Source organism: Amia ocellicauda, chromosome 1, assembly GCF_036373705.1.
Source record: "Amia ocellicauda isolate fAmiCal2 chromosome 1, fAmiCal2.hap1, whole genome shotgun sequence".
Classification (NCBI taxonomy): Eukaryota; Metazoa; Chordata; class Actinopteri; order Amiiformes; family Amiidae; genus Amia; species Amia ocellicauda.
In genome coordinates, this window is record NC_089850.1 from 57,955,231 (window position 1) to 57,978,783 (window position 23,553).

Genomic DNA, 23,553 nt, shown 5'->3' on the forward strand with positions numbered 1-23,553 from the left:
GTACTTTTTAACAGTTACTAAAAAACAATAAGAGGCACATTGAGTTATTACTATTGTTAATAACACCACAAAATTAAAACCAAGGCCTGTAGTGCATTTAACTTGTACCCCACCCTAGCAATAATAATAGCAATACACACAATTTTTGTTAAAAAACAACAACACATTTAAACACATATGAGGATATAAATAACATGCAATCAAGTATTCAATTTGGTAAAGGTAAAGAATCAAGAAAATGAAAACCACAGTATCAGTATCTCACAGTATCAAAAACAAAATAAAAACAACACAATTCCTGTGAAACAAATACAAATTTACCCACAAGTTCAAATTGTCATGAAAAGTAAATAAATGGCCAAATGTCCCGATAGGTTGAATCCCTTGTTTTTATCGTTGGTGCATTGTTTTTCAAATTTGGTGGAGATTTCAAAATAATAATAAGAATGGTAAAAACCAAAAAAAAACTATTCCAAACTGTCCTCTTTGGCCTCGCTGCTGAGGGCTTAATCAAATTGTACTGCAGAAAAAAACTCTTCACCTCGGTCATACACAACACAGTTCAATGAGGACTTATTCACTCAGACAAAAATATAATTGAAGTAATTAAAAAAAAAACAGTGCCGCAAGCTGACAAACGTAACTAAATATATAAGCACACCCCAACCACAAACTCACGCCACCTCCTCACGACACAGCCAGCGGGCTTGTGCATTAAAGTATCTTTTGGTTATGTTGGTTATTTGTGTCAGTTCTCTCTCCTCTCTGGTTGTCTGTGTTTCTGATGCACATTTCTTGCCTGTATCAGGCACGGGTGGAAGAACCGGGAAGAATGCAAAGCTTCGTCCAAATGACGAACAATATTGCCGTAAAGAGAGGGATTTGCGAAACAACTAAATAAACTATAGAGCATAATATGAAACGATAGATGTTTCACACAATATATATCGTCATATCGCACAGCCCTATCGCAAAGTTATTTTTCACGAGTTGCCATCCCTGAAATGTATACAAAATGCAAAGTCGGTGTTGAATCTAAGCTAAAACAAGTGAAATACTATGCAACCACTTGAGATATGTGGTCAAGCAGAACATCAGAGCCTTATATAAGTTTAACGGTGCACTTTATCAGTGATGATTTTGAAATTAAAAGTCTATGCTTGCAAACGGCATACTTTTCTGAAGACCACAATGGAGAAAATCTGTCTCAGAACATAGTGAAGGCTGTCACTTTGAACAAACAGGGCATAGGGCACTGTCTCAGGTCCTTTCAGCTGACCATAAAACAAGAAACCTGGTGGCAAAATGGCCGGACACAGATGTCCTTGAATCTGTGAGTAAAGCAATGAGCTCACTTCGGGAGTTCATGGATGCCCTGTCCGGTGAGGACTATGTCAGTGTGTCATATCTGAAACCAGTTCTTCATCTATTCAACACAAAGATACTGGCTGTGGAGGATGAGGATTCTGACCTGACCAAGACAATAAAATCCAAGATTCTTGTCTACATCAATAAAAACTATGATGATGAAGATACCCAATAACTGCTGGATAGGGCATCATTCCTAGATCCAAGATTCAAGACAAGCTACATTGCTGTCGATAAATCCAAACATCAAGGCCAGGGTGATGTCTGATATGAACGAGTGAGTTGTTGTTTGGATAAATTGAGTGGGACAGTCATGCCTTAATACTAGATAAACAGTGTAATATGTCTTTTCTATCTGTTCTATGCATTCATAGGATGCAATGAATGCTGAGAGCACTACAGGCAATGGGAATGTAGACACAGATCTACCTTCATCAGCAAAAAAGCAAAGAAGTCTTTGGGAAGCAACTGCCTCTGAGGTGAAGAGTTACCTGCTTACTCCCTCCATGGACAGTGAGGAAGATCCTCTGCTATGGTGGAAACTACATCAGATAAACTTCCCAAGGTTGAGCATGCTTGCACAAAAGTATGTGTGGTGTTTTCCTGCTACAAGCTAACCATCAGAGAGGGTGTTTAACACAGGAGGAAATGTGGTGACATGTCAGCGTTCATGCTTGAAGCCAGAAATGGTACACATGCTGGTTTTCTTAGCAAAAAACCTTTAAACCAGTAAAGCATCTAGTTTCTGTCATTGTTCTAGTTTCTGTTTTTTGAGAGATTGTTCAGTCTGGGTTGTTATTTTGTTTTGGTGGTTTGATTACCCATATTTATTTTGCCTTATGTCTGTTCTAGAGACATGATGTGACACCGAAATGCATTTATGAATGTAAAATGTGTGAGTAAGAAAATATTTTGCCAAAATCACGATTAAAATCGAAAGTTGTTTTTTGTAACTATCCACAACTTGATGTATTGTTATTGTTATTTTGTTATGGAAATGTGTTGATGCTACAGCTGTGAACAACCTCAGACTCCTATTCCAATACCTCAGAACACTCATTGTTCTAGTTTCTATTGCAGCTACAGGTTATTAAGTAAAGCCCTCTATATTGTTTTGAACAGTATTGGCGATAAATACATTTTCACCACAGTGAGGCATATATCGTTTAGGGGCACAGCCCTACTCCAACACTTCCTGGTCCTATAAATAATGAACCCTGTACTGTGCATGTCATTTGTGGCACAAAATATTACTTCAGACAGACGTTCGCTCAGGGATACACCAGCCTTTTTCTGATATTTTTTATGTTACCACCCAATTTGCTGCTGTGGTTTGCACCCCTTGGCTTCCATATGCAGTGAAAATAAATAAATAACTGCCCCAAGACAAAAATACAAATGGCTCTCTAATTTTTAATAATGCGACTGACAATTGTGTGTATGTGTGTGTGTTTGTATATTTAGAAGGGACACAGAGGGGGAGGTGCATAAAATTAGCCAAAATCAACACCATCTCTATACAAAGGACTTTATGCTCCCTAACATGATACAGTACATAAACAGAAGTTGGTGAATTAGTGTGATGGAGGTGTAGTGCAAACCGTCATACATCATTAGCAGCCCGAAGTCTGTCTCCAAGGCACCCGTGATATGTTTTGTAATTCAAGGAACAGAATGGCGAAGGCCACATATATTTGCCAACAAACCAAAATAACCTGGAGTTTAAACATACAGCAGCATATATGAAGAACTATTTAACCAACTGAGCTCATGCCCAGAAGGGACATGCTGATAGGGCAGGTCAATAACCTGGTCAATGTTGCAGCTTGTTTGTCTATCAACAAAGGGCAGGACTTATGGATATGAATAAGTGGGTGTTGGGAGATGGGAGGGACACCTCTGGCACAAACAGATTGTGTCCCAGTCCACTCTGTCAGTCCAGCTAGGAGAGCAACACTTGCGACTCCTCTCTCTCTCACTGCTTCTCACCTCTCGCTTCGACCTTCCCTGGATCGTACCATGTGGAAGTGGCTGCTGCTCGGCTGTGTGCTGCTGTGCCAGGCAGATGAGACACCGTGAGTATGCCTACGGACTCACTAAGCTGAAATACTCTGGGTCCAAAGATGCATTTTAGCTTCCGTCTGAAGAAGTATTTTTCTCTCACAGAATCAGAGTCTGGAGTCAAGAATTAGCAGGTTTAGTACAAAGGCCTTTGGAGAGTCAGGACACAGAGTGCAGTCCTCTAGTGTGTCTCCCTAACTCTGAATTTAGACCATCATTTGATAGGCCTTTATACACAAAGAATCAAAGTTTGGTAAAAACAGTTCCACATAAGGAACATGCAGACAGACCACAATTTAACAGGAATAACATATTTCTGCTTTTCATCATCTCAAGATTGTTATAGGGTCAAGATGTCATTTGGAATCCAGAAAAGCAGTCAGCTTTGTAGATGCTACTGTGTTTTAAGAATATATGAGCAGCCTGTCTGCTGAGACAAAGTGATCTCTTTTGGAGCTGATGACTAACGCGGTTTGTAATTTGGGCTTTGGGCTAGTTTGTGGTCTGTAAAGCAGTCACCCAGGGCAGTGAATTTCCACAGACCTGGATATGATCAGTTTAAAGTGTATAGCACAATTATACGTGTTACATTTACTAAAGTAATACAAAGAAGAGATAGTAACCAAATTCACATTTTATACATCTCCTCCACCCAGCGATGGACTGGCGTCCCATCCTGGGTGTATTCCTGCCTTGCGCCATATGCCTGCCGGGATTGGCTCTGGCTTCCCCACGACCCTTGCCAGGATAAGCGGTTTCGAAAATGGATGGATGGATGGATGGATGGATACATCTCCTCCTTTAGAAATATGAGTTCTCTAGCTGTTTTCACTTTTTTCCACTTGTCTACATTAAATTAAAAACAATCATTCACAATTGTTGCTGAATCTGTGATTTCTACAAAGGCGCTGATCAGAGGAGCTGACTACTGGACACAAGTTAAATTCCAGCGTTAGTTTGAGCCATGAGTTCATGGAAGTGGCTCATTTCTACAGTGTGTGTTGTGTTTTGCCCCGTTAGGGTCTATATTGTGACCTTCCCTGCAGTGATCAGTGGAGGCTCCCAAGCCAAGCTCTGTGGCAGCCTCCTCCATGCCAACGAGACCCTGCACCTGTCTGTGTCTCTGATCTCTGAGCAGGAAAAGAGGACACTGCTGGACACGAGCACAGAGGCAATGTTCACCGGCTGTGTGTATTTTCAGGTGGGCACTGAAACTAGGCAGGCCGCTGCTGCTCCATTGGTCACTCAGTCAGGTTGTCAGTGAGGCGGCGAGGCAGGGAGAGAGCTGCAGGACTTTAAAGCTGTCTCATGAGGAAACAGATCCCTACAGAAATATTCCTTCTTAACAGAGGTCATTTTTATACAAAGGTTAAATGTACTTGGCTTATAAGACCATTTAAAATCCAGCTATCAATACAACAGGGTCAACTGACTTTTACATTTGTTTAGCCCGGTTGCAGAAATAGATGACATCAAACATTCAACTGTACATATCGGTTTTATTCTTAATTGTATACAAATCTCTTAGTCCTAGTTTTATTGTTTTGTAGTAGGTTCATTGTATTAACTCATGCCAGACAAAGACTCTCTGAATGAAGCCTACAAATATTTTCTTCTAGGTCCCTTTGACTACCACTTAAAAACATGAATGACATCTCAGTATAGCCTGTGATGTTCAGCGGGTGACCAGTATAGTGTTCAGCAATGTCATTCTTATCCCATTCACACTAGAAAATATATAAGAAAATAAAAAGACTGAAGGAGAGAGACCAGAGATTAGGCCTGTTTCTGTGGTGATCCCTTCCAAGAGCAGGAAGTGAAAGTGTGCCTTTGCAGGGTTGTGAGGGAACAATGACCAGCATCCTCCCATGCCCTGATCCGCTCCTTTCTCTCCCACAGGCGCCTCTGGTGGAAGAGGATACCAAAGGGAACATTGAAGTGGAAATGCGCGGGGACACATTCAGCCACAAACAGCGCTCTCTCGTCATGTTCAGAAAGACAAAAAAGCTTATGATCATCCAGACGGACAAACCCATCTACAAACCAGGACAGAAAGGTGCTCCCTCCGTCCTTCCCTCCCTCTTCCTCTTCCTCTGAAGATGTGCAATGTTGCTGTACTAGTCGGTAACACTTGTTCAACCCAACTTGTGTTTAAAGAAGCCAGCAAATTCTCCTCTCAAGAGGACAGGGTGCCACTTTCACATACTGGCTTAATACTACCTTAGTTTCAAAAGAAGAAATCATTGTAAAATATCTATACAGTGAGCTGCTGGTGCAGAGCGGCTGACAAGTGGGGGAAACAGCTAATAACACAAACCAGTAATAAGCAAAAAATCACACCCTTTATCGTCATCTGGCTTTTCTTTTTTCCAGTGCGTTTCCGGATTGTCTCTCTCAGCGAAGATTTTGCCCCCATCCTGGCCTCGGTAAGGGAAAAGATCCACAGTGGGTACTTTATATCACCACATGTGTGGACACAGCTTCACATTCACGGGGCGTTTAAGGGATAAGTTTATGGATATTGCAGACAACAGCTGGTACTATCAATGTTAATCCACAAGCCTTGTTGTGCAGATTGCAAGCAGATTTTGCAACCAAATCGTAGTTGCATAAGTCCTACAGTCAACAACTTACCCGCATCACATGAGGTAAAAAGCAAACCGAAGGGTACGTTCCTGCTGGGATCAACGCACCGGATGTGAAGATGAAGAAATGAGGTTGATGTGGGCGGACAGGTAACCACATAAGAGCAATCTGCAAAGTTGGATGACCCAGACTGTGAATCAGGGACAGGCGTGGGTGGGAGATCTGTATCTCCTGTAGTTTGGTCATGGGCACAGGAGTGCAAATATATACTGTTTCAACATTCAAAGCTATAAAACAAATATTTTAAAAGAACCCGAGTTGTCATTGTCTTTGGTTGCAAGAAAAACTTCCTAGCCAAGAGTGTTCAAAATGGATTTTAGAGACAATCAATACACCTGTGTGAACATTTCGTCACATTAGGGGTCAGACATTGTTCATGGGCGACACCCTGGATAGACTACAGTAATCTCTAACTGGGATGCTTGCGAAGTATGTTCATTGCTTAAAGTAAATAGACACTTATGTGTTTGTGTTTATCTTTTTACAGTACAGCACTGTGGAGATCAGGGTAAGTGCATTTTGCCAATCAAGCAGTTCAGAAACAGGCAGACCTGTGGCCACCTGCAGAACACCACATATACACTCACCTAAAGGATTATTAGGAACACCTGTTCAATTTCTCATTAATGCAATTATCTAACCAACCAATCACATGGCAGTTGCTTCAATGCATTTAGAGGTGTGGTCCTGGTCAAGACAATCTCCTGAACTCCAAACTGAATGTCTGAATGGGAAAGAAATACTGTTTTATTAGGTGTAGTATTTTACATTTTCAGTAAAAAAACAATTCAAATTTTTAATACTTGTGATTAAAAACTTTTAAAATCAATTCTTAAAATCACTTAGAATTTTTAAAATCTTTGTGATTTTAACGAAAAACAAAATAATTAACTTAAAATAAACATGTGCACAAAACAACAAAACAAACGTGATTAAAGCAAAACTGCTCACCAACATAAAAGTCAAATACATTGAAAATAACTGAAAATGCATTGGACAAAATAAAGAAACAATTAAAAAGGTAAAAAATAAAAAACAAACAAAAAAGGTCCAATGCATTTAAAATTAAATCCAAAACGGTCAATGTATTTGACAAAAGAATATAACAAAACTAAACCAAAAAACCCCTAAACAATTAGTGGTTTAAAAAAAAACTAAATCTTTAAAAACAATTAAGATTCATTTTTAAAATCGTTTTAAAAACAATCATCCATAAAATAATTAAAAGATCTTGGACTCGGGCTCCAGCAGGGGGAACTGACCGTCCCCGGAGGTGGGTCCCATCATGGGATCCTGAGCTCCCCCAGATCTTGTATGTGCCAGTTCTTATAGGCTTCCTCCTTGCCCCTCTGATGGACCTCCAGATTGACGTAGTCCCTTACGAACACCATGCCCCTCCGTGCGATGACAATCGGGTCCAGCTCCTGCTTATTGAATAGACAGATGTTCCGTCCCTCCCACAGTGCCTGCTTCACTGCGCAGACGACACGCCACCAGCACCTCAGGGTAGATGATGATAGTCCCCTGGCCGGACCGTACAGGATCTGCTGGGCGGTCGCCTGCGCAGGAACGGCAAACCTCTGGAGGAACGGAGAAAACAGGAGCCAGACCCTGTGGGCGGAGGGGCACTCACTAAAGATGTGAGCCTCCGTCTCCTTCCCCAGGCAACCCTTATAGGGGCAGGTATCATAAGGAGCTATGCCCCTTCTGTGCATGAACACTCGGGTGGGGAGACACCGACTCACAGCCTTCCAGGAGACATCTTTCTTTTCGTGAGGCAAACGTGCGTAGCGTTAGCCCAGATAAACCGGCAGGTTTCGGGAGGGAAATCTTCTATCCGGCTGGTCTCCTGGGTAGATCTCATCTGGCTACAGATGGTCTTATAATCCCAGGAGGCCAGCACGACTTTATGGAGGCCTACTTCGAGCGCAAAGGCTCGGAGCGCCCTGTAGAACGGCGGGGGATCCCACGAGTGCGGCCTGGTGTTATCCATGGCGCAGAGGCCGAATGGTCTCAGGCTGCTGGCAAAATAAAAGCGGTTCATGAAACTCACTTTCTTGCAAGCAGCCTGGATGTTCTTGACCACATAGGCCAGCCTTTATCAGCTGCACAACGTCCGGGACCCCCCTGCCTCCATCCAGGGTACCCTTCACCATCTGCACTCTTTTCAGCCTCTCCATTTTGCTCCGCCAGACAAACCGAAATATAATTCGGGTCACTAGTTTTGCGATAACCTTGTCTGGGGGGAAGATCATTCCTACGTAGAGGAGTATCGGGAAGAGGATGGCCTTTACGACCAGCACCTTACCAGCCATTGTCAAGGTCCTTGTGCTCGAGCCGTGGATCTTCCTTTGGACCTTCGATATGGCCTCCTCCCAGCTCCGGGTGCCCGTGTTGGTCCCGTCGATCGTGATCCCCAGAACCTTGATAGATGGCTTCACAGGGAACGTGGTCGGCGGGCCCCGGCCGACAGGCCATGCCCTGGAGAGGTAGACCTCGCTCTTGGCCTTGTTGACAGCGGCCCCCGTCGCCCTGCAGAAGCCGTCCAGCAGTTCCTCGACCCTGGCCACGGACGGAGCGTCCGTGCAAACCACGGCCACGTCGTCCATATAGGCCAGGGCCTTCAGTTGCTCTCCGCCGGAACCCGGGAGATGGAAACCTGTCACCCGGACGTCCCGGCGGATCGCCTGCATGAACGGCTCCAAGCAGAGGACGTACAGCAGGGCCGACAGGGGACAACCCTGCCGGACCCCCGACCTGACCGGAAATGGTTCGGTCAGGTGGCGGTTCACAAGGACCCTGCTGCTTAGACCGCTGTAGATGATCTTAACCCACTTCCTCAGGCCAAGAGCGAGACCCATCCTCTCCATGACGAGCTGCAGGTATTCGTGGCCCACTCTGTCGAAGGCTTTCTCCTGGTCCAAGCTGATTAGGACCAGGGGAAGCCCTCTCTCGTTCGAGTAGGCCACGACATCCCTGAGCAGCATGGCGTTGTCGGCCGCCGATCTCCCCCGGGCACCACAGACCTGGTCGGGACCCACGACTTGAGGGAGTGGCCGCTGCAGCCGGAGCGTCAGTGCTTTGGCCAGTATCTTGTAGTCGGTGCACAGGAGGCTGACCGGCCGCCAGTTCCTCAGATCTTTTTGGTCTCCCTCCTTGTGAAGAAGGGAGAGGATACTCTTCTTCATAGAAGGGGCCAATCTGCCCTCTCTGTACATCGACCCCAAGACCTGGGCCAGATCTTCTTTAAGCACCTCCCAAAAGATCTTATAGAACTCAGCAGGGATCCCGTCGGGACCCGGTGTCCTTCCAGAGTTAAGACTCTTTATCACCTGGGAGAGTTCAGTGGTGGTGATCTCTGAATCCTCCTCCTCCTCCTCGTCCCCCTCATTGCGGGACTCCAACAGGGACAGAAAGTGATGGATCAGATTTTGATCCACCACCTTCTGATCGTACAACTCCCTGTAGAAATCCCGCACCACTGTCTCAACAGCCTCTCTGCCCTCAACCTCTTGCCCCGAGGAGTCGATCATGGAGGACATTGCAGGCCGCCTCTCCTTCGTTTTCTTGAAGAAGAAGCGGCTGCATTTCTCATCGTCCTCCATGATGCGGACCCTGGAAAGGACCTTGATCTTCTCTTGCTCCTCCCGAAAGAGGGCGGAGAGACTCAGTTTGACCCGGGCCACCTCCTCAGCTAGGTCGAAGCCTCTGAGCTGTAAAAGACTCAGGCGCTGGAGGCGGGCGTTTAAATGGGAATATCTCGCCTGCCTCTCACGAGCTTTCCGTTTCCCCAGCTGAATGAAGTAGCCCTTGGTCCTTTTCTTCACCATCTCCCACCACGCTATGGGAGAATCAAAAAGGTCCTTCAGGGTCCTCCACTCCTCGAGGCGTCTGCTAAAGGTTTTAATAACACGAGGGTCATCGAGCAGGGAGGTGTTGAGCTTCCAGACCCCAGGCCCCGACTCCCGTGTGCTCGGGATGAGCACCTCTGTCGTCAGGAGCCTGTGGTCTGAAAAGAAGACCGCCTCCGAAGACATGGCGGTCCTCTCCAGTGGCTTACTGAGGAGGACGAGATCTATCCTGGAGAAGGAGGAGCCAGAAGAACTCACCCAGGTGAACAAGGGGACCAGGTCCCGACCTGCGTCGCAGAGTTCAAAGTCCTCCACGAACGCAGCGAGGTCCCTGCTGGATCTATCGTTGCGGGGCTTACTCCGGTCTACATCCCTCAGAGCACAGTTGAAATCACCTGAAATGATAACTGGCAAGGTGCCGATCAGGAGCGGGCGTAGCTGAGGGAGAAAGAGGACTCTCTCTCTCTGGCTGGTGGGGGCATAGACATTGACCAGCCTCAATACAGCCCCCTTGTATTTAAAATCGAGGCTGGCCAGTCTGCCCGCCTATATAACCTTAAATGTTTTTACCACTATGAAGGGGTTTTTCAGGAGTACGGCAATCCCGTCCGCTCGGGACACATGGGACCCCGACCAGAAGGATTCTCCTAGGGTCCAAGTGTCCCGGAGATCTTTATATTCTTTTTGGAATGGGATGCCGCACTCCTGCAAACAAATAATGTCCGCCTTCATTCCAGCAAGAGAGTTTAAAACATCGGTCCTCTTTTTCACCTCAGCAATGCTCCTCACATTTATTGATATAATAATTAATGCCATGATGGCTGTGAGGGCAATTACCCGCTCCGTAACAATCATGTAAAGAAACCTTTCTCTTCCCCACTCCTCTCTTCTCCCTCACCTAGCTTAGCGCTAGCACCCATCATTTCAATCATTTGCCTCACCGCTTGATCCTCTAGGAAGACTATGGTGGGGGCTCGGCTACCGCCACCCGGTAAGGCTGGCGAAACTCCACTGGGCTCAGGGCCCGTGGTGCTGGAGGTTCTCCCTGGTTCCTTTGTGGCCGAGGCCCGACGAGCAGATGGCAGGGCAGAGGCTTTGTGTACAACTGGGGAGAAAACTGTGTAGACCCCGCTAGTTGTTCTTTTAACTAGTGGTGGGGGAGGGGGTGGTCTCTCCCTTCCCGGCTGTCTGCCGCCGCAGGCCTCCTCCCCCAGCGCCAGTGACCTTGCCATTACGTCCCTAAGGTCTTTATGGGAAAGGACACTGGCGCCGACTCTCGTCTCTTGTGGACCTGCGGCTCTCCCACTACTGCCGGGAGGGCATACCTGACCCCTCCCCTGGGAGAGTCTCAAATGTGGGGCAGGAGGAATATTATTTCTAGGGGGCCTCTCATCCACCAGGCTGCGCACTCGGGGCAGTGGAGAAGGCCCACTGCTCTCCTCTCCGGAGTCAGAGTGGGGCGTGTAGAAATTAGAGGGAGAGGTCTCTGCAGCGGGGGAGGAGCTGGCAGGGGGGGGAGAATCTGCAGAGTGGCTCCTTTTATTCATCATACCCCCCCTACCCATGCTCCTCTTCTCTGCTCTCCTCCTCTTCCCCGCTACCACTGTCCACTCCCCCTCTGCCTCCACTTCTGACCCAGAGTCAGAGAGGGAGCCTATGAGGCTCCTGAGGACTGTTTCCTCTCTACCCCCATCTTGGGGTATCACCTTTGGAGGAGCCTCCACTTCATTCTCTCTCTCTCCACCACCCCCAAGGGCCCGCGCCCTATTTGCATAGGAGGAGGGACAATTCCTGAAGAGATGCCCTCCCCCACCGCACAGGTTGCAGGCCCTCTCCTGCTTGCAGGCCCTGGTCAGATGTTCTCCGCCGCAGACCTTGCACTTAACAACAGTGCAGGCTGCGGCTAAATGACCCAGGGCCCCGCAGTTCCTGCATAATTTGGGCATGCCATGGTAGAAGACAAGCCCCCTATTTGCTCCTAATACCACGGTGCTCGGCGTACTCTGACGATGGCGGCCACTTCCACCTGCAGGCGCACCTGCCACCGCCGAGCACCGGTCCAGACCCCATCCTCATCATTAACTCTCCTGCTTTCAGACAGGATCTCGCAGTGTCTCCTCAGCCATACCTCTACATCATACTCTGCCACTGCTTCATTATAGAACTGAATAGTTACTATTTTTATCTCTCTATCCGTCAGGGTATTGACCACAAATTCACTCAGGGGCATACTATCTTTTTTTTCTCTATACAGATTCCAAAAACTCTCCAGCACTTGAGGGTTCTTAAAACTCACCTCAAACACGTCCCTAGGTCCAGGCAGTTTAACCACGCAGTTCAGCTCAGAAGGGGCAAAGCCCAGGCCCCTCTGCAGCACGGACCTGCTGAACTCCAGCCGGGTGAGGGTCACGGTCTCGGCTCCAGCCTCACGGCTGAAGCGCACCGCATTATGGCGCCTCACACCGGCGGTTCGCTGGGCCATGCTGCGCTTTCCTACCTGGGAGAAGGGTCCAGAGGCTCTCAATCCGGAGGTCGGGGCAAGTCCACCTGGCTGGGGAGCAGCTTCCACCTCCGGGGCTCTTGCAGGGAGCGGGCCTTGCGGGGAGAAGTCCGGGCCCTGGCTGCAGGAGGCCTCCCTCAGGGACGTTGCCGATCGGCCTGGTCGGTCCCTGGAATCTGAGGCCTCTCCTGGATCCTGGCTGGTGACGTCAGCAGGGAGCAGTCCTGGTCAGGCCGGGCCTGATCCGCCGACTCCTCTGGCTAGGTCCCCTGTTGCTCCCGGTCCGTCCCAATCTCCACTCGCCTCGGCCTCCGGACCGCTCCAAGGACCCAGGACTCTGCAGCTCTGTCAACCGGCACCTCCCCGTCTCGTCTGGTCTGGCCTGATGGATCAGCTCCCTGCAAGGAAAAGAAAAAGACTGTCAAATACAGTTCGATGCCCCCTGCTGGACAAAGGTTTCTCTCACTATTGGAGGGAAACCCGAGTCCAAGATGAATGGGAAAGAAAGGTGATTTAAGCAATTTTGAGCATGGCATGGTTGTTGGTGCCAGACGGGCCGGTCTGAGTATTTCACAATCTGCTCAGTTACTGGGATTTTCACGCACAACCATGGTGTGAAAAGGGAAAAACATCCAGTATGCGGCAGTCCTGTGGGCGAAAATGCCTTGTTGATGCTAGAGGTCAGAGGAGAATGGGCCGACTGATTCAAGCTGATAGAAGAGCAACTTTGACTGAAATAACCACTCGTTACAACCGAGGTATGCAGCAAACCATTTGTGAAGCCACAACACGTACAACCTTGAGGCGGATGGGCTACAACAGCAGAAGACCCCACCGGGTACCACTCATCTCCACTACAAATAGGAAAAAGAGGCTACAATTTGCACAAGCTCACCAAAATTGGACAGTTGAAGACTGGAAAAATGTTGCCTGGTCTGATGAGTCTCGATTTCTGTTGAGACATTCAGATGGTAGAGTCAGAATTTGGCATAAACAGAATGAGAACATGGATCCATCATGCCTTGTTACCACTGTGCAGGCTGGTGGTGGTGGTGTAATGGTGTGGGGGATGTTTTCTTGGCACACTTTAGGCCCCTTAGTGCCAATTGGTCATCGTTTAAATGCCACGGCCTACCTGAGCATTGTTTCTGACCATGTCCATCCCTTTATGACCACCATGTACCCATCCTCTGATGGCTACTTCCAGCAGGATAATGCACCATGTCACAAAGGTCGAATCATTTCAAATTGGTTTCTTGAACATGACAATGAGTTCACTGTACTAAACTGGCCCCCACAGTCACCAGATCTCAACCCAATAGAGCATCTTTGGGATGTGGTGGAACGGGAGCTTCGTGCCCTGGATGTGCATCCCACAAATCTTCATCATTTGCAAAATGCTATCCTATCAATATGGGCCAACATTTCTAAAGAATGCTTTCAGCACCTTGTTGAATCAATGCCACGTAGAATTAAGGCAGTTCTGAAGGCGAAAGGGGGTCAAACACAGTATTAGTATGGTGTTCCTAATAATCCTTTAGGTGAGTGTACATTCAAAGTCAGCTGATAAGTATTCTTGTAATATATATAATATATATTTTTATAGAGTTAGCTCCATAAATATTTGGACAGTGACACAATTCTCATAATTTTACCTGTATACACCACCACAATGCATTTGCAAGGAAACAATCAATATGTGCTTAAAGTGTAGACTTTCATCTTTAATTTGAGGAATTACACCCATTTGTATATGTGGTCCCTTCAATGTTAGGGACTCAAAAGTAATTTGACAAACTAATATAATCATGACTTAAATTGTGAGTTCCAATACTTGGTTGCAAATCCTTTGCAGTCAATGACTGCCTGAAGTCTGGAACCCACAGACATCACCACATGCTCGGTTTCTTCCCTGGTGATGCTCTGCCAGGCCTGCACTGCAGCTGTCTTTAGTTCCTGATTGTTCTTGGGGTGTTTTGCCTTCAGTTTTGCCTTCAGCAAGTGAAATGCTGCTCAATTGGATTCAGGTCAGGTGACTGACTTGGCCATTGCAGAACATTATACTTCTTCACCTTAAAAAGTCTTGGGTTGCTTTCGCAGTATGATTCAGGTCATTGTCCATCTGCACTGTGAAGCACCATCCAATGAGTTTTGAAGCATTTGTATCTGGAGATGTCTATGGGTTCCAGACTTCAGGCAGTGATTGATTGCAATGATTTTCAGGTTTTTCCTTTAAATTTGTCACCTGTCTGTTATATACATCACCATCACCTTCAGACTATAATGATCCACTGCTGGGTGAAGACCTCCCCAAGATATTTTCATCTAGAGCTTCTCTTGTCCCTGTCATACCTGCACATTTTATTATTTCATCTTCCCATCTTTAAAGTGGTCATCTTCTTGGTCATTTTCCATCTCTTGGTATCAATTCAATAGCTTCTTTTGTCCATATCTGAGCTTTTCTTCTTGCAATGTGTCTGGCCATTTTACCTCTTTCAGTGATGTCACATTTTAATTTGTTCTCTGATATACAATATATATGTCTTTTAATTTCTATGATAAGGTGGTGTTTGTGTGTGTGGTTGTTTCATGATTGCAATCTGAAGCTATGCTTGTGGCTAGTAATAAATCGAGTATCATTGTGGGATCTACATACACAGACAGCCTATTTTACCATGAGAGGAAGTCATACAGATTTAAATACCCGTTAACACTTTCCCAACTGCTCAGCTAGCATCTGCCCTAATCCATTCTCCCCCCTTCCCTCTCTCGGTCTCGCTCTCCCTACTCCCTCTCACTCCCTCCCTCTTTCTCTCCATCTACCCCCTCCCTCTCCTTTCCTACCATCCTCTCCCCAGGATCCAGAAAACAACCGTATTGCTCAGTGGCTGAACCAGACATCTGACAGGAGCATTCTGGATCTGTCGCACCAGTTGAACTCGGAAGCCAAATTGGGCCGATACTCTCTGACTGTCTGGAATAGTGACGGATTGAGAGATGAAATTCAATTCACTGTCAAGGAGTACGGTGAGTCTCTCTGGGGGGGAGATGCAGCTCTCTTCAATGCCCATGGACTTTCAATCTGTGCTCACATGGTCAACCCTATTTTTATTGTTCATGTGATCATCAACTACAGGGTGATATATTTTATAATCCTCTGAACATTTCAGTTGCTTATAATTCTGTTACCCCAGCAGTCTTGGAACCAACATTTCAGAAGACTTTAGGCACATATTATTATTTCTTGGCAGACTCCCTTATCCAGGGCGACTTACAACATAAGTGCAAAACAAAGTACAAAAATACAGTGAAGTACAAGGCATCAATCATTACAAGTTCAATCTAACTAAAACATAGCAATTCAAAATATAATACATTTTACAAATTCCAATTTAAAATTTACACAGGCTAGTACAGTAAGTGAGGTCCTTCATCCTGGACGGTAAAAGCTAAGTGCTGTCAAGATGTAGGGTCACAGTCAAGGGCTACGGGAAAGGGAGCAAGGAGGAAAACAAAATCGAAAACACAAGAAGCATAATAAAACTGTGAAGTGCTATCTAGCGGGGATAAAAGGACTAATATTACAAGTACTGTCAGAAAAGAAAAGATTAGAATAAAGTGCTCAACCTTAATCCACACACAACTGATACACAAGGTGACTTCAGTCTCCACAGATACCTTGCCAGCTGCACTGCAAAATGTCAGTAATCGACTAAGACACATTGTCTCACAAAGAGGTCTGCAGCTGTTCTAACAAATGTCACTACCCCCTCTGCTTACTGCCCACAGTCCTGCCCAAGTTTGAGGTCACTGTTACAGGACCCTCGATGGTCACTGTCCTGGACACTGAAGCCAAAGTTCAAGTGTGTGCCAGGTGAGTCCAGTTCAGGCAATGCCATTGTGTGTATTGTAGATAGATGATGTACTTATTATGTACACACATGCAGATACGTTATTTAGAAGTCAGGTCTTCGCTGTGGGCTGACGTCATGTCAAACAGCAGCCAGCTAATCCAAAGCATAGCATATCAACACAAATTACAAATAAATTCAGTGTGCTTAAGGTCCGAGTAATTGTACTGCATGTCAATAATTGTGTGTGCGATCTACAGACATACATACATTCAGTACATGGTCACTTAAAACCTAAACCTGCTGGCCAAAATAAACACTTATTGCAATAAAATTAGTTCCTACATCAACAATGCAACATGTGCAACTAAAAATAAATAAATAAATAAATCAGGACAATTCGCAAACTGTTTTTATGAAAATAGTAAGCATAATACATAAACCCAGAGACACACATTTTAACACTTCAAAATGTTGAACACTGAAAAAGTATCAAACTTGAAAGATTATCGAGTGGTTTCCAAACCAGGGACCAATGTCCACCCAGACTCAGGTCTGCAATATGTGTCTTAGGCTAGGCTTGCAGTGTTTATCGTGTATTGATCTCAAACAGCCTCGACAGACAGCATCACAATGTACTACATTACATACAGTTCTCCTAATCTTCACACAGAAATGACCTGTGACTTGTCATTGTTTTACAGGTACACATATGGGAAGCCAGTGTCTGGAAGAGTGCAGATTGAATTATGCCCCATTTCTAGACAACGTTATTTAAGGGAAAGAAACTGCCTGTCTGTGTCAACTGAAGTAAGTACCATCTGAGACTGACCACCTTTCAGCGACTTGTAAGAGCTGAACTTAATTTCCTAACCTTGTGTAATGTCTGCTTAATCACTCCAATACAAAGGCCTATTTGGAACTTTTTTCTTGCCAAACAGAAGCATTTAACTTGTTTGTTTGGCACTATGAATGTTCTCTTGGGAGCTTCTTCTAGAACAGGTCCTGACTGACAATGTGGGTGTATGTGCTGTTGCTCTCCTAGGTGGACAAGACTGGCTGCGTTTCTCACATGTTTAACATCACATTGTTCAAGGACATACCAATTGATCACCTTGAATTCAAAGCTGAGGTCCAAGAAGACAATACAGGTAACCCACCTTTAAGAGCCATACACATATTGTTGACCCAGGCAGACGTTGTTAGGGGTCCAAGCGAAAGGGGCCATGCAGTGGTGTAGTCTAGTTTTTTGTAGTGAGTATACTGTGTATACATACTCACCCGTCCCAGAGCGACACCCCATAAGCACCATCACACTCACTAATGCATACAGTATGCATCTACATGTAATTGAGAGCATTCTGAAAGACTGCTTATGTGTTATCAACATGTAAATGTATTATACGCAAAACAAGACTGTAACAGCCAATGACATTTACAGCTGGGGAGACTGATTTTCTAATGTTTAGTGTTAATCATCATCTAACTCAGCCAGTTAAAAGCTACATTTAGCCTTAGATGTTATATGAATATGGTCCCTTGAGCACAGGTTTTATCAACAATAATGGAAAGCTGAGGCTAATCAGAAGCAGTATTAACAATGAACATTTGTGCAGTTCTATCACCAACATTCATTCATTACAGAATATTATGAACTGAATTATGAGGACACAAAAAGGGGTCCACATCTTCTCGAGCACACTTATCTTCCAAAACCATTGTCAAACTTAGGCTATGTACTATATCAGCTTAAATGCATGAGAAAGCATCCAGGAACTGCAACAAGACAAATAAGCTTCAAATAAGAAAAAACAAACAAGGTTAATTAACAAATAAGCTTCACACCATGGCTAACAAATGCATAAAAAGCAGGAGAAAGGAGAAAAATGTAACACTCTTTCAATAGCTAATTATCCGACAACTATTGATAACTAACATTACCATATAGTAATTTAATGGTGTAAATGTTTTAAATTAATGCACATTTAAGATGACCATGAATTAACTCTCATTTGCATTGTCATTTCAATTGTTTTTACATCAGCTTTGCATGTGTGCTAATATCTACCTAACTTTCTGTATACATTTATAGTTTTTTAGAAATGTGTACTTTTGGTGGATTCCCTTGAAAAAAGAATAAAGTAAATATGTTCCACATGTTGGAAAATTACAATATAACTCATTACCTGTGTTTATTTCATATAGCCTTTTCTGTTCATCGTTAGCAAGGTTGCTAATAAATTTGGAGGTGACTGGACCTCTCTGACAGACCAACAAACAACTTGCACGATACGCCCTGCGCAGAACAACACAGACAAATGTTCTCGAGATCCACGTTCTGTTATCACACTTTTTGGGACAAGGGATGCATGTTGACAATGCACTGGTCTTAATGACAGCTGCTAATCTTGTGATAGATGACTGGACAAATACTGTGCCTTCCCTTACCATTGAGAGGCAACAAGCAAGTGAGAGAGAGAGAGGTCACTTTCAATACAGTTCATCTCAGAGGTGCTTTATAGGATTCATTTCAGGAATCTTAAATTCCCAGAACTGTAGAGCTCGACTCCCATCTTGGCGACACAAAGTGTGCTATGGTGTTGGTTGATGTTTAGGGTGTTTCACCACAAAATCACAAAAAAACAGCTCAGCATATACTGGGTGATCAAAATGCCCTGTTTTACAAATAACCTCTAACCAGTACAGCGTCTATAGTGCAATACATTTCTTGTGAGGGGAACCTTCTGATTTTCTGATTTTCACAGGTTCTCTCTCTCTCTCAGGAAAATAATTGAACACTGTCTGTATTCTGAATTTGCAGGTGTATCAATGAGCAAAACAACTTCCTTAACTTACACCAGAACAACGGGCAAAGTCAGTTTTGTGGACACACCCAAGTTCTATCAGAAGGGAGACGTGTTTGAAGGCAAGGTCAGTGATTTTCTAAACTGCTGTCAATAATAAATTAATCTTCTTTAAAGTGTCTTTCACATCACGGAATCCCAACAGCTTTGTAGGGTTAATAGCATCAGCACAAATACAAAAAATGTAAGCAAGGTATGGGATACATGTGTAAATGGTATAATAGTACAGATGACATGACACAATGAACTGCATTATTATCTGTCTTCCGGGCCATACACAACACAACTTGAGGAAACTGTCAAAATACAAATGCAGAAGAGAAATAAAACTACATGTAAGCAAGTGTTGTAAATTATTCCCTTCACCCTTTGTTTTGTCCAGGTCAAGGCAGAGGGGGCAGATTCCTTGCCTTTAGTGAATGAGATGGTCTATGTGCTGGATTCTACATCTAGGCCATTTAAAATCCTGCTGAATGTTACCACTGACAGCAATGGGATTGCACACTTCTCTCTCAACACATCCGACTGGACCTCAGAGACCATCAGTCTCAGGGTGAGTGCTCCGTGCTCCGTCTGTGCTCCGTTCGGCACAAATGGCCTAACAACATTTCAAACCGACCGACCGAGTGACCGAGCGACTGACCGACCGACCCACCCACCCATTGCCTGAACACCCAACTCCGGTTCTTGACTTGTCTCACAATTGCTTCGTTTGCCAGCCCTTTGACTGTTAACTACCCACACTCATCCTGCACTTGAGTTCTCCACGTCCCTGGCTGTTTGTCTAGATAGTCATACAACAACAGTTTTCAAGATTCAGTTTTCATTCAAGACTTGTTTTCATTCCCTTCTGGAGTGGTTTAGTGTTTATGTAATATTAAATAAACCTTTTTTTATTTTAAACATACATTTCTATAGAAGGTGTACAGCAAGATTTGTTTTATTTTACATAACTACCTTGTGCTTTAAGTTTACATATCAGGTTTTAATATGTTGTTACCTTATTCTACATGCATGGAGTTTGTCTGTATCTCGAGTCTGCATCCAACTGCTAGTTGTGCACTGGGAGTATTATTGCATTCTTGAAAAAATTTGAACAGTGAGTAATAATTCTCTGTTCCACACATAGAATTTAAATGTAAATCGAAGTTAATACTTTCTATTAAGATAGAGAACATGAACAAAGTGAGACAACCAAATTAATACTGTAGAATTATTAGTACAGAATATCACCTAATAAGAGTACCATTGATAAGTGACTACAAAATAGTAATCGATCAACAAAAAAACATTACATTGAATTTGAACAGATTTCAAAAATCATCCAGCACACCAACTAGTTTTAAAATATTTGTGATGGAAAGAGACCTATAAACACCACAGGGCCAGGAATTGGCAGGACTGAGCTAATACAGAAACTCAGACCTGGCAGAGTCACAATGTCTCATGGTGTGTCTCTCCTGATGTGGCAAAGAGTCATGTATCCTGAGTCACCATCATCCCTACAACACAGAGCCATGCAATATCTTCAAACCAGGAGAGGGTCTCTCAGCACTCCCATACCCTAAGGAAATAAATCCACTGAATAGTCGAGACGTCAAGACTTAAGATGTTACAGTTAGTACCGAGAACACTGCTATAAGAGTAACATGAAACAAATTTGGGACAGATATAACGATCAAGGGATCATTCAATCTCTATTCTCTACAGGCCAGCTTCCAGAAGGTTGAGAGATCGAGGTGGGGTTCCCCACATGGTCCACATTACAAAAGCGAGACCCACACAGTCTCCCAGGTTCAGAAGCCACATGGCAGCTACCTCTCCATCGAGGGCACTGACACGAGCCTCCCATGTGGGGAGGAAGCTTTAATCAGCATCAACTATGCTGTGACTGAGGTGGACATACAGACTGACAAGATATCTCTTGATCTGTTCATCCTGGTGAGTCCCTTGTGTGCAAAATAAAACCTGAAAAAACAAATACATGTAGAGGAGACATATATATGTAGTCATTGTGTTCTCAAGCTATAACAGATGAATCCATAGAAGGAAGAAAGTGAGGGAGAGGGAGACAAGTTAGTAAGTGACCAAATATACACCTGAATCTAGTGTAAAATCAACAACATGCATTTGATGGCTGACTAACCTCCGAACATCAGGATTGAAAACAAACGGGTATACATGACAAGGCTGTGCTTGGTTTTCCAATGTTATGATATAATTTAGCCATGGCACCCACTGTGTAAACCTAATCAAACACAGCATGGACAGATATAACTTGGGGGGGGCTGTATTATTTAAATTATATATTTATTATGATTATGGAAAACCATTCTGAATTTATCACATGAAACACGCAGAAGCTACAGGCAAAACACTGATAGCTATAGCACTACATCGCTGCAGTGAGAGATATCACTATCAACATGTTTCTACAGGGGCACAAATTGATTGTACCAGCAGGCATCTCTATAGCAATGCTCTCCCACACACTGGAAGGCATTTCTGCACATTTCCAGTATTGTTTTTCCAGTCTTGTATGGCATCCTAGTTCAGTATATGGTTAGAAACAGATAATTTACTTGGACTCAGTTTAGCAGGTCATATGCTATATTAATTGCTGAAACTCAGCAGATTCCCCTCTATCTTTCTTCCAGATTCTAGCCAAAGGGGCCATTTCCTTGTATGAGCACATGAAGGTGGATCTTCCCAAACATTCATGTGAGTTTAATGACAAACTCTGTACTTAAAACTCAGACTCAGAGTTTCAGTTTAGTTTCGGAGTCTCTCCATGTTAGTTTTTCAGTGATAACTAAAATAATTGTCTAGGTAGAGTGACGAACACAGTTTCTATCCTGATGTTCACCATGTTGTATATCAATACTGTACATTATTGTAGTAGAGTGTAGTAGTAAGAGCACCTCTTGTCTGATACATTCTGGAGGTGACTGGGCTGACTGAGGTTAATATGCAAAACTATACTATGTGGTTCAGTTCAAGTCTACCTTCTCCAGGTGATTTATGAACTGGATTATGATTTATTATGTGAAAAACAGTATCAAAATAATGAATTAACGTTGGTTGTAGTATTTCAGAGTAACATAGAGCAGCACAGCAGATGAATAAAGATTATTGGAGCTCAGTAACACTTTGCAGTTAATTCAATTCAGATCCTCCCTGACTTGGTGCATCTTGCCATTGCAGTGAAATTAGGCAGGGTTCCCTTCAGGCTGCCTGTGGATTACACACTGGCTCCCATTGCCCAGATGCTGGTCTATACTGTGCTGCCAGGAGAGAAAGTCATAGCAGACAGCTTCAACTTCCAAGTGGAGAAGTGTTTGCCCAGTGAGGTAAGCTCTGCTCTTAGTGACCCCAGTGTGTGTGAGTGTTTCACACTGCCTGTACGGTGTGTGTGGATCTGTCTCAGTGTCCCTGCCAGCTCTGTGTGGAGACGTTTCTCACTCTCTCTCTCACTCTCAGGTGTCCCTCAAGTTCTCGTCCCCCGAGGCGCTCCCTGGAGGTCAGAGTGCCGTGACTCTCAGCTCTCAGCCCGGCTCTCTGTGCTCCCTCAAGGCCATCGATCAGAGTGTGCTGCTGCTGGACAGGAAGAATGAGCTGACCATTGACTCGGTACAACACAATTGCCACAATTCGTTAAATAAGCTCTTCTGTTCATGGGCTACAGATCACCAGAGATGAAAATGACATCACTCCATTTTCTGCTCTGACCCAGGAAGCTGAATAGCTCAATTTCAAGAAATAACTAAGCAAAACAAGCAAGTACACAATAATAATGCAGAGTATCTGTTCCAACCATTGTAGTTTGTGTGTGTTATTGAGTCACTGACATAAAAAGTTGTATTTTTAGAATATACATTCTGGAGGTTATGACCTCACAGAGTGTCATGCTAAGTGTGTTGTGCTGCCTACCTCAAAAAGACTGCTTTTCACTTTTAATGTATGTTTCACACACATCTCACTGGACACTGTTAACTGTGTCTCTACCTCAATACCTAGATCTACAAACTGCTGCCTGTCCAGAAGGGTGAAGAAGTCCCCTATTCCTTAGAAGACCCCCGCAGCTGTGTGCTAGTGAGACATAGAAGGTCATACTTCAGTAATCGAGAGAATCAACCAAAGGATGCTTATACGATTTTTAAGGTAGAAAATCCTTGTTTGTTTAAACATATTCCCAGAAATGACCTCATTGCTGTAATGTCTTCCTATAAATAAGATGTGCAGACTGACTTGATATCAACATTCAAAAAAATGTAACAGAAACAGTCAATACAGTCTAGTCTTTAAATGCAGATGTATTTTGTCAGAATCTCAGGGACCTTTATAATGTTAGGAGGACATGGTTGGAGTCATGGCAGTTAAAGTAAGCAATTCGAAATTTGGTATTTTAACTT

At 44.4% G+C, this 23,553-nt stretch overlaps 1 protein-coding gene across 3 annotated transcripts in view; it reads left to right on the forward strand.

The window, feature by feature from the left end:
* The first annotated feature begins 3,284 nt into the window (after positions 1-3,284).
* The window catches only part of LOC136754674 (alpha-2-macroglobulin-like), a 34,908-nt gene continuing 14,639 nt past the window's right edge, over positions 3,285-23,553 (forward strand). For 2 of the 3 annotated variants that reach the window (XM_066710708.1, XM_066710727.1), the window contains exons 1-16: positions 3,285-3,443; positions 4,450-4,630; positions 5,329-5,485; positions 5,803-5,855; positions 6,563-6,583; positions 15,285-15,453; positions 16,216-16,300; positions 16,982-17,087; positions 17,323-17,428; positions 19,099-19,208; positions 19,524-19,694; positions 20,852-21,082; positions 21,799-21,862; positions 22,346-22,491; positions 22,622-22,771; positions 23,159-23,302. In XM_066710708.1, the coding sequence (XP_066566805.1) occupies positions 3,388-3,443; positions 4,450-4,630; positions 5,329-5,485; positions 5,803-5,855; positions 6,563-6,583; positions 15,285-15,453; positions 16,216-16,300; positions 16,982-17,087; positions 17,323-17,428; positions 19,099-19,208; positions 19,524-19,694; positions 20,852-21,082; positions 21,799-21,862; positions 22,346-22,491; positions 22,622-22,771; positions 23,159-23,302 (1,950 nt within the window). In that variant the 5' untranslated portion in view covers positions 3,285-3,387. The remainder of the gene's footprint in view (positions 3,444-4,449; positions 4,631-5,328; positions 5,486-5,802; positions 5,856-6,562; positions 6,584-15,284; positions 15,454-16,215; positions 16,301-16,981; positions 17,088-17,322; positions 17,429-19,098; positions 19,209-19,523; positions 19,695-20,851; positions 21,083-21,798; positions 21,863-22,345; positions 22,492-22,621; positions 22,772-23,158; positions 23,303-23,553) is intronic. The other variant, XM_066710718.1, reaches the window with a different exon arrangement.